Below are 11,166 nucleotides of genomic sequence, written 5' to 3' on the forward strand. Positions count from 1 at the left end.
AAAAAAAAAAAAAAAAAATTAAGGAAGGGATATACAGTGTGATTCTATTTTCTTAAGATTATCTATAAAAACATATACAAATTTATACAAAACACACAAATGGCTGGAAAGATAAACATCAAAGTATTCCCAGTCATATCTCTAGATTATGTATTACTAACTTTATTTTTCCTTCTAATTTCCTATAATAAAAATTTTATTATAAGAAAAAAATGTTTGAAAGTAACTTAGTTTGATTTATTATGCTATTTCTTAAGAGCTTTTTTTTTTTTTGAGATAGAGTTTCACTTTGTCACCCTCAGTAGAGTGCCATAGCGTCACAGCTCACAGCAACCTTAAACTCTTGGGGTTAAGTGATTCTCCTGCCTTAGCCTCCCTGTAGCTGGGACTACAGGTACCTGCCACAATGCCTGGCTATTTTTGTTGTTGTTGTTATTGTTGTCATTATTGTTTAGCAGGTCCTGGCCAGGTTTGAACTCACTAGTCCCAGTGCATGTGGTTGGTGCCCTAACCACTAAGCTATGGGCGCCAAGCCCTTCTTAAGATCTTTTTAACATTACAGTTAGATGACAACTTGCTGGTAGAAAAAAAAAAAAACTTTTAAAGGAAATTGCTCAAGTTATTGTACATTTATTAACTGTTAGAAAGTGAGGCAGTCTCCACTTGATCACTCAGGTGCAACCACAGAAAGTGACTGAGATTGCATGGGATCAGGTGTGCTTTTGGCTACTTCTTGTTCCCAGTTGTCAAGAAGGAGGCACCTTTTAGTTGAGGCTCTCCTTAAACATAATGTTGGAATTAATCAGTCTATAGTTTCTGGAGACACATTCATTTTTTCGTATATGAAGTCAAAAGAAGCAGTGAGAGTGAAGCAGCCGACCAATGGCACTATCACTAAGAAAAAACAGAATTAAGAATTTATGCAATCCTTCTACTTCCTTTCTGACCTCTTCTCTCCTTTCCTTATCTTTTGATTTTCTTCCTTTTGGTCCTTCCTATACTTTAAGCTTGAATGTAAGTGGTTTTTAGAAGTACACTTTATCAATCTTGTGAGTGATGCTCTTGATATCTTCTCCAATGTTGAGGACTGTCAAATTGAAACTTGAGTTCAACCTTCTTATGTTAATCTCCATTTTTTAGATGCAAATCTTGAGTCATGCCAATCCTAAAGTCAGTCTACTTCACCAAACCTTAGTAAAGTACAACTATTTGAATGGTTACTAGTAAAAAAAAGAAAAATCAAAACTCCTGCTACACATTATAAAAGCTGAAGCTACAGTCTATAAATTTAAAGACTCAAAGAATGAACTTCAAATACATAAACGATAAAAATGTTAGAAGAGTGGGAAAGGTTCTTCAACAGAATCACAGAAAGCGACTACTGGTGTTAGGCAATATCTCATAAACAAACCTGTAAGTGATACGGGGAATCAAAGATAGAAGGGATGACTCCAGGTTTCAGTTTAATATTTGGAGCACTTCTATCAAAATCTGTCTTCTTAAAGTGCCTTGAACACAATACATCTCCTTTCTTAGGCTCCCAAATACCTGCCGCGTTCACATCAAGTCTTTTCATTGCTAATACCCATTCTCTTTTGATGTTTTCATCTGTGGGGAATCTAGAAAAAAATGAAAAAAAATTTAAACAGTATTGATACATACTTGAATTAAAGCTGTCTTACATAATTATGACTAAATTGACGCCTTTAACTAATTTGTTACTACTCTTGGGAATTTCAATATTCAGGAACCCACAATTCATCCTTTTGTAACTTTCAGTTTTGATATTCCCATTTTTCTGCCAATTATGCTGCAGACATATGGCCCTTATTTTAATTTTTCTCATATTATGAGGAAGACAGTTTCAATAGATATTTAGCACCTTATAGTAAGATCCACAGTGCAAAGTTTTGTTTATTTGGCTGGGCGTGGTGGCTCACGCCTGTAATCTTAGCTCTTGGGAGAACAAGGCTGGTGGACTGCTTGAGCTCATGGGATGGAGACCAGCCTGAGCAAGAGCAAGACCCTGTCTCTAAAAACAGCTGGCATTGTGGTGGGCACTTGTAGTCCCAGCTACTCGGGCAGCTGAGTAAAGAGAATTGCTTAAGCCCAAGAGTTCAAAGTTGCTGTGAGCTATGATGCCACAACACTCTACTGAGGGTGACAAAGTGAGACTCTGTCTCAAAAAATAAATAAATAAATAAATAAATAAACTTTTCTTTATCTATAGATGATAATCACTTGGGCTTGTTCCTATTTTAAGTGATATCATCCAGAATTTGTCCCCAGTGAATCAGGGTCCTTATATTTCATTTTTCTGTCAGCATCAAAAAATTGGTTATACTAACATTTATACACTAGCATTTAACACATGACAGGTCTATAAATGCTCAGTGAATGAATGCAGAGAACAGCTATAGAATTTGGAGCTCTGGAGATGAGAATTATTTTGAGAGAGCTGAAGGCCAAAAATTTATCTTTCCAAATTTCCAAACTGGTTCAAATTCTTTTGGAATAAGGTAGGGTACAATTACTCATTTTTGACTTCCTCATATCTCACAAAGTACTACCAGACAGTTCTCTAGCTAGCACACAGCACAATGCCTGGCACTAAGGCAGCAAAATAAACCTTTAACAATGGACAATCATGAAATCTTAATACTCCTTCTCTCCTATGGCTGTCAGGAGAAAGGCTAAAACCGTAAATTAGGATCATCTTGATTTATCTGCAACATAGCTAAAGAACCTTTAGTGTGGATGTGTAAGTTATGTTTTTCTTCTCTACAACCTACGCTTGACATATTTCTATGTAGAAAGTACAATATATTTATGCAAAAATCCTTCACTCAGGCTGTAAACTGAGTGAAGGTAAATAGCACTGAATTTTTACAAAGCCATGCTGAAACAAAAGTTGGTGCAAAAGTACTTGTGGTTTGGAATTTTAAATCATTATAACTAAGTTCGAACACATGTTTATTAACCAAAATAAGAACCATTACAATCATCACATTCTTGCCAACAAGAAGTCTGTTTCTTCCTGTAGCATAAAAATCCATGTTTCGGGATTCCACAAACTCCTGGAAAGTATTTTCTGCATCCTGCTAGTTGTGGAAATGTTTTTTCTGCAAAAAGTTGTCAAAATGCTTGAAGAAGTGGTAGTTGGTTGGCGAGAGGTCAGGTGAATATGGCAGATAAGGCAAAACTTCGTAGCCCAATTCATTCAACTTTTGAAGTGTTGGTTGTATGTGTGGTGGGACGTTGTTGTGGAGAAGAACTGGGCTCTTTCTGCTGACCAATGCTGGCTGCAGGTACTGCAGTTCTGGGTGCATCTCATTGATTTGCTGAGCAGACTTCTCAGATTTAATGGTTTGCCAGGATTTAGAAAGCGGTAGTGGATCAGACTGGCAGCAGACCACCAGTGACCATGACGTTTTTTGGGTACAAGTTTGGCTTTGGGAAGTGCTTTGGAAGTTCTTCTAGGTCCAACCACCACGTTGGTCATTGCCAGTTATAGCCTTTTCAAAACTTGTTGAACCACCACCGCGCTGTACGTTTGTTAACAGTTCCTGGGCCAAATGTGTTGTTGATATTGGGAGTTGTCTCCACTGCTTTATGTATAAGAAAATCACTAGAATTTGTTTTGTCTAACATCATTTCTATTGTCCAAAATAAATATAAACAGCAAGTAACAAGTCATTAGCAAAAAACATAAAATGAGACATGTTCATTAAATATTTCCCATAACCACATTTATTTAAGAATGTATTCCAGTATCAAATAGCAAATTTCAAAAATGCAAATGCAAATTTCAACAATGCAAATACCACAATTACTTTTGCACCAACCTAAATATTATCATCAAAAGTGGGTGTAATGGTTTGGCACCTGTAGCTCAGTGGTTAGGGTGCTGGCTACATGCAGTGGGGCTAGTGGGTTTGAACCCAGCTGGGGCCTGCTAAACAACAATGACAACAACAACAAAAAATATAACTTGGCGAGGTGGCAGACGCCTGTGATGCCAGCTACTTGTGAGGCTGAGGCAAGAAAATTGCTTAAGCCCAAGAGTTTGAGGTTGCTGTGAGCTGTGACACCACAGCACCCTACCGAGGGCGACATAGTGACACTCTGTCTCAAAAAAAAAAAAAAGTGAATGTGGTGATATTTTTCATTAACCAGTCTCTCATACCTTGGCAGGAGGTTATCTTAAAACTTTTAAACTAAATTATAAACATGTAAAGAAATCATTGTCACTTCAAATTTAACAAAAAGGTTATTTTAAAAGGACTTGGGAACTAAAGCTCAGAACTGACTTAAGGAGAACCATCTTTTGCTTTTTACAGCACGGTTAAAAGTACTTGGCTTATCTATAGCACAATCTTACACATGAAACGTCAGTCCTTTTAACTTGGAATTTGGCAAACAGCGAGAAGCACATCCAATGGCCGAGCAGCATTTCACCATGATTTTAGCAACTCATAACAGAACTGAAAAAAAAAAATTTAGATGGTAAGAGTTAGTAATTTCAAGGCTGAACGGGTACATACTTACATATTTATTTTTTACACTATGTTTTAGGAAACATGAAATCGGGTTAGAAAGGCAAAGGCAAATATTTTCTTCTGACACCTGCAGCTTTGCTCATAATTTTGTCCAGGGCCTTGGCTCTTTAGTAAGGGGAGACGTGTTTAGCTATGCAACCTGAGGTGTCTGATCTCAATTTTGTGGGCTCGTGCGTTTCCCTTCCCTCTCTCACAGGTGCCACATGCCTCCCCACTCTAACTTCTCCGGGCACACTAATTCCTACTCATCTTTCAGTGCAAAGGAAGCTTCCTTAGGGAAACTCCTCTGACACCCAGATTGACTCGGATCCCATCTACTTTTAGCTCCCACGAGACACACAATTCTCCACTTTGTTATCTTATAGTTATCGCTGCGATCGCGCTGATTAATGTCTTCCTTCCCCACCAGTCTGAGCTCCAGGAGGACCTGGAGGGGCGTGTCTATTTTTTTCTTGCTTTTTGTCCTTACGGCTCAGTGGGTGTACTGGCGCGGATTGAATGTTAACACACACTCTGAATGAATGAAGAGCAAGGGGGCCGGGTCCCGGGGAGAGGCGGTCCGGAGCCCGGGCGCGCGCCCGGACAGCCGGGAGTCCCGCGGCCCAGCCGAGCTCCGCCCCCGCCCCGAGGCTCCCGCGCCGGGGACAGAGGGAGGGGCCGCCCTGTCACAGGTGCTGCTGCGCCGGGCGAGCGTCTCTTCCTCAGGGGCCAACCAGCGTCTCGGCGGCGCTGCAGTCCTCCTCGCTCCAAACCACGCCCCGGGATATGGACGGGTAGCGATGAGGCGAAAAAGAAGAGGCAAACTTAGAGCTATTACCGTTAGCAGCGAAGACGGCGACTAACGTCGACCGCGGGGATTGCGCCTTCCTTCGCTTCCGCCCCGTAGCCCTGGGAACCGGAAATCCGGCTGCCCCGGGTCACGTGCGCAGCTGCCATATTGCTCCGGTGGCGTCTGCTGCGGGGAGGGGGTGTGCCGGGGCGGCGCTGCTCGCCGCGCGTGGTTTTCGTCCTGGGGAAAGGGTCTACGAAATGTGAGGGGCGGTGGAGGAGATGGCGGCGACGGCGCGGGAAGATGGCAACTGCGGCCCGGAGCGAGGGCAGCGGGGCTGCGAGCACTATGACAGAGGATGTCTCCTGAAGGTGACGACTTCCGTGGGCTCCTCCCCGACAGACTGGCGTCGGGCGGGCAGCGGACGGGCCACGCAGGCGGTCGGGCTGGGGTGAAGCTTGGGGCCAGCAGTCAGGTTACCTTCTCCACCTGGAACCGGCTTCCTCTTGTAGAGCACGTTTTTGGCGAGGCGAGCGTAGGCCCCGTCTCGGCTCCCTGCTGAAGTAACACTTGGCATGCAGACGCCTTCTCCCTTGGGAATGAATAGCTTGGGCTTGCACGGCAGGCTCTTTACTGAAGGGTTTGTTCTTCTCTTGCTGCTCCAAATGGACTGAGGTAGCTGCGGGCCTGGGTTGGGCTTTTCTCCAGGAGCACCTTCAGGTGTGTGATGAAATAATGGGAGGGAGATTAGCAAGTGAGAACGGGAATTCGATTTAGTTCCTGTAGCAAATAGGTTCACAGCCTACCAGCTTCGTTTCAGAGTCGGTGCGCTTGTCCGAACCTACCAAGAAAAAAAATATACGTGTGAAATAGGAAGACAGTCATGCCGGTAGATAGGAAATTATAGGAAAGTGCCTCGTATGCATGTGTTGTTACTTTGTCTCTTCGAGAAACTTCCTAATCAAGTTAGAATTTTTAAAGTTGGTATCTATCCAATCCAACTTTCCTGCTATTTTGTGCAAGAAACAGTGTAATGATTTTGCTTAGAAAATTTGAGCTTTGGAGTCTTACAGTTCTGTCCCCAAATCTTAGCTTTGCCTCTTAATAACATTGTGATTTTGAACGAGATCCTCTCTCAGTGTCCTGTGTGTAAAATAGTGATAGAAGTTCCAGCTTAAAAAAAGTATGAGGATTATATACAGACGTGCATGTATAGAGTTTAGCCGGCACGTTCCCAGGAGAAAATGAGTAGTTAACATAGACTACTACCACCACCACCATCATCGTTATCGTTATCATCCCGATTTTTTTGTTGTTGTGTTAAATCACGTTAGCCCTGCTGGTCACTGACCAGAGTCCTTAGAACAGGTGGTAGTCCCAGGCTTGAAAGCAACAACTAAACTCTTCTGTAGGCTGTGGTTGGTGAACATTGCTCCACTGCACTGGCTGAAAGCTCTTTCACAGTTGTTTGTTCACTAAGTGTCGTATAATGCAATTGAATACTGTCCTTAGGATTCCACTTTTGAGCTGTTGTATCACTCTTTCAAACTTGAAGTCTAAAATGAAATTTAATGTTTACCCTCGAAGGAACCACACAGATCTGTGCATTATAGCACTGAGATACTTGGCTCTGAATGTCACACACTTGTCTCTCCTCACCCTCTTTCTTAAACACTTGAAGCCAAGTGAAGAATTTCAAGGAGGAAGTGATCAACTGGGTCAAGTGGGTCTGTTTGAGTAAGATTAAGAGCTAAATTGACTGAATTTAGGAAGAAAGAGTACTGGTGATCTTAACAAGAGGAGTTGGAAGAGATGGGGATAAAGCCTGATTGGAATGGAATCAAGAGAGAATGGGAGGGTGGAAGTGTAAATAGACTTAAAGTAATTTTTGGAATTTTGCTGTAAAGGAGAGCAAAAAAATGAGACATAGTTGCTGGGACATGTGGAATCCATGAGATCTTTTTTTCCTTTTAGATAGAAAGTACTGCAGCATGTTTTTATATTCTTGGCAAAGATCCGGTAGAGTGAGAATATTTTATAATGCAGGAGGGAGGTGGAACACTGTAGGGGCACTGACTTGGAGTAGCAGAAGGGGGTGAGATGCAGTCTCTAGGTGGAGGAGTTGACCTTAGTTAAAGCATGGACTGTAGATTCTTTGTGAAAGAAAGGAAAGTAGAGGATGAGGTATATTTGCAAGTAGGTTGTTACAGAATTTGTAGGAGGGTATTCTCTTTTGATTACTTCTATTTTTGTAGTTAAGTAAGAAGATCATCAGCAGAGTATATAGAAGGAGGAAGGGGTGTTAGAGTTTTAAAGAGAGAGCAGACATGAAATGATCACTCTAAACCTAGGTCTTAGACTCCAGAAGGAAAAAAGAACTGACGCAGGAAAGACGTAGAAAGAGTCCACTTTCTATGAGTGGTTATGACTTAAAAGTGAGACCTGGCAGTCTGACAGGAGTTTTTCTCTAGCCACATTAAACTGCTCCTGAAACAGGTTGAGTAGGAGAGAGTTGGATTTAGCCCGGGTAGGGATTTTGGTAGGTGAGTATGTAGAGCAGTGGTTCTCAACCTTTCTAATGCCGCGATGTATTTTCACTGTTAGAAAGGGGTCTTGGCCCACAGATTGAGAACCAGTGATGTAGAGGAAGAGTGGAGGGAATTAGGGTATTTGCAGGGGAAGACTCGGAGTGAGCTGAAAAGGAAGGAGGTAGCAATTAGAGAATTGGAGGCTTGAAATCGAGATGTGAAGAAGGTGCAGTTCTTGTTCTGGAGCCGTGGTTCTCAGCGTGGTGAGTGGACCCCTGGGGATCCCTGAAGCCCTTTTACTCCCAAAACTACTTTCTGCCAATACTCAGAAATTGTCTTTTTCAGTGTGCTCATAGTTGCTCTGATGTTGGAAAAGCACTGTTTAAACTGCTAGCACTTGCAAGATAGCACTAGCTGCACTGTACCTATTTTTTAACAGGTCAGTTTTGTTTACAAATGTCACTGATAAAGCAGTAAAATCATTTTCATCGAGTATTTGCCCTTGAATACAAACATGTCTTTTTAAGACTTTGATGAAATAGTAAGTTTTCATCACTCACTCTGCAAACTGATGGTTATCTTGAGGAAAAGCTCTTGTGCAATTGGATTGCAAAGTGAAACTTTTTTTTTTTTTATTACATGAAAGAACTATGGTTATTCTGACTTGGGTATTTGGCAGACATTTTCTCGAAAAGAAGGAAAGCTAGACTTATTACAATGAGAACAATTAACATTTGTTGTCAGTGTTATAAAATTCAAGCTTTCTTGAAAAATTAGAATTCTGGAAAATTTCATTAGCTTTTGTGAGCATAGAAGCTTTTTCAAAGACATTTTTTTTTAAAAGACATTTTTTGATGAGATTTTCTTCCTGTGATATTTAAAAACTTCTAACAAGTGTGTTTTTTTAATATTGTAGGTCAAATGTGTGAACATTTGGAAGATCTAAATAACTTTGTGAACTGATATTTTTCACATGACTAATGTGAGGGTAAAAGATTATTTGAAGTGCAAGCTAGATCAATGGATTTTTATGTAACAGAAAGAAAAGTTTATTGATATGACTTCAGGTTCCATGTTACAGTTGCCCTTTAGAATTGTTGAGTTTGGGTGTGATACCAGGGAATAATATCCAGAATTCTCGGAAAAGGCTATTAAAATACTCCTCCTTTTTCTGTTGTACATATTTGTGTGAGGCCAGTTTCTTCATGTACTTCAACCACAACTGACTGAACATTTGGAATATCTACATAACTTAGTGAACTGATAATGAGCAGAAACAGATTTGAGAAATCCAGCTATTTGGGAGGAAATATAGTTATTATGAAAATATGTTGTTTTTGTTAACATGTAACATGTTTGTTATTTTTATTTTAAAAAAGTGATTTTTGAAAAACCAATCAGTTTAGTGCTGGCTTAGGCAGCATGGCCCGGGCCAGGGTGACAGCAGGTGCCTGAAGCATTCTGTAGTGTGTTTTCTTTTTCTCATGTTCACAGTGGGCTCCAGCGAATGCAGTGACTTACCTAGTTGAGGGCTCTTCTGGCATCAGGCCTCATCTCTAACTTCACTTAAAAAGAGATCTATTTTAATTTATGATGTGTATATCAATAGATATAATCCACATGAGCACTTTGGTACCCTCAGTAATTTTGAAGGTATAAAGGGTCCTCAGATGAGATTGTTTCAGAACCCTTGTTCTGTGGAGTGACTGGTGAGAGTATGTAGCTGAAGAAGCTTAGAGGACAAGGCCTTTGGAAGAGAGAAAGTCAGGAACTAAGTTTTGGGTATTGGTAGGATTATTTGGTGTATGCAGAGCACTAAGATTTCGGGTAAGAGTAGTGTTGGAGAGAAAGGAAGCCACTTAAGTGTTAAAATCTTTAAAAAATGAACTGTGTTATGGTAAGTGATGGTGGAACCCTTCTGGAAGGAGTGGATCAGCAAGGCTACAGTGCACTGGAAGGTGCTGGGTTAGGTCACTGGCCTGGAAATCTCTGATACGCTGGTAGGGTAACTTAAAGCTGCTATAATGAAAAGACCCAAAAATAATGTGGTTTTGAGAAGACAGTGTTTATTTCTTTCCATTTAACTGTTCTAAAGTGAGTGATACGATTGGTGGTAAAGCTTTGTTTCATGTGGTCACTCTAGGGACAAGTTTTTTCTGTTGCATTATTTTGTCATGTTTTAGGAAGATGGCTGTCTGCCTGAGCCAACTCTGTGGGAGCTGGGAAGTCATGTGCCCAGGAAAGAGAGACTAGAACTGGGGGGATAAGTGGCCGTCTTTGCCAGTCTTGAAAATGAGGCTGTGTTTTAGATTTGTTGTACCCTCTGTAATACACATATTAGGTGGAGAGTTGATGATGAATCAAGACTGGTGAAATAAAAATACAATCTTTATAGTATTTGTTTAGGGATTGAAGTATGTAAATGAATTTATCTGGAAATGTCTAAGTAAAGGTCATCTGTCTGCTCTTTACGTTGAGAACGAGATTAGCATGTTGTGGGATTAGTTTTTCAGTTTGGGGATCCTATTCTTCATAATTCTTGTACTAAGGTTGTGTTTAACTTCATATAGATGTAGATGTGGAAGGGAAGAATTACTGTAAAAGATGCCACAATACAATGAATGTTGGGTTTAGCATCACTTTAGCAACTGTTCCATTGGCTGTAATCATCGAGTTCCTGCAGGAGGAGGAAGAAATTTTCTATTTGCATTGCAGACTTGCCTTCTCTTACTTGTTTTTGTATCTCTTTTTCTGTCCTGGGTGTCAGGCACCATGCTGTGACAAGCTTTATACTTGCCGGCTGTGTCACGATAACAATGAAGACCATCAGCTAGATCGCTTTAAAGTAAAGGAAGTGCAGTGTGTAAACTGTGAAAAAATCCAACACGTAAGATTTATGACATATTTTCTTTCTTTTTAAAAGCTTTATTAAAGTGGTTTGAACAAACCCAAACTAAGGCTAAACTCTTAGAGTAAACAATATCTTTGGTTTAGATGTTTAAAGACTTGTAAAAATAAAACTGCATATACTTTAACATAAATTCTAAGTATTCAGATAGTAACTCAAGATATTATGGTTAATTTATTCCAGTTTTTGATTATGTGTCTTGTTTAGGCTCAGCAGACTTGTGAAGACTGTAGCACACTGTTTGGAGAATATTATTGCAACATATGCCACCTGTTTGACAAAGATAAGAAGCAGTATCATTGTGAGAACTGTGGAATTTGTAGGTACTGTATGTAAAATGTTTTCTAATTATGTCTGTTATATCTGGACAATAATACATTTTATAGTCAACGTTATTGGGAC

The 11,166-nt window shown here is 40.4% G+C and overlaps 2 protein-coding genes across 3 annotated transcripts in view; one reads left to right on the forward strand and one right to left on the reverse strand.

Moving 5' to 3' along the window:
• Positions 1-5,464, reverse strand: part of THAP6 (THAP domain containing 6) — a 16,674-nt gene extending 11,210 nt beyond the window's left edge. Inside the window, exons 1-3 of the mRNA XM_003790079.3 lie at positions 5,377-5,464; positions 4,382-4,484; positions 1,412-1,619 (exon numbers count right to left, since the gene is read on the reverse strand). Coding sequence (XP_003790127.1) covers positions 1,412-1,619; positions 4,382-4,461 — 288 coding nt within the window. The 5' untranslated portion in view covers positions 4,462-4,484; positions 5,377-5,464. The remainder of the gene's footprint in view (positions 1-1,411; positions 1,620-4,381; positions 4,485-5,376) is intronic.
• Positions 5,465-5,470: 6 nt separating this feature from the next.
• Positions 5,471-11,166, forward strand: part of RCHY1 (ring finger and CHY zinc finger domain containing 1) — a 30,379-nt gene continuing 24,683 nt past the window's right edge. Inside the window, exons 1-3 of one of the 2 annotated variants that reach the window (XM_003790081.3) lie at positions 5,471-5,699; positions 10,624-10,743; positions 10,972-11,087. In XM_003790081.3, the coding sequence (XP_003790129.1) occupies positions 5,610-5,699; positions 10,624-10,743; positions 10,972-11,087 (326 nt within the window). In that variant the 5' untranslated portion in view covers positions 5,471-5,609. Of the gene's footprint in view, positions 5,700-8,782; positions 10,744-10,971; positions 11,088-11,166 lie in introns of those variants that run through there. The other variant, XM_012805367.2, reaches the window with a different exon arrangement.

Source organism: Otolemur garnettii, unplaced genomic scaffold (genome assembly GCF_000181295.1).
Source record: "Otolemur garnettii isolate 467f Iridium unplaced genomic scaffold, OtoGar3 scaffold00039, whole genome shotgun sequence".
NCBI classification, from domain to species: Eukaryota; Metazoa; Chordata; class Mammalia; order Primates; family Galagidae; genus Otolemur; species Otolemur garnettii.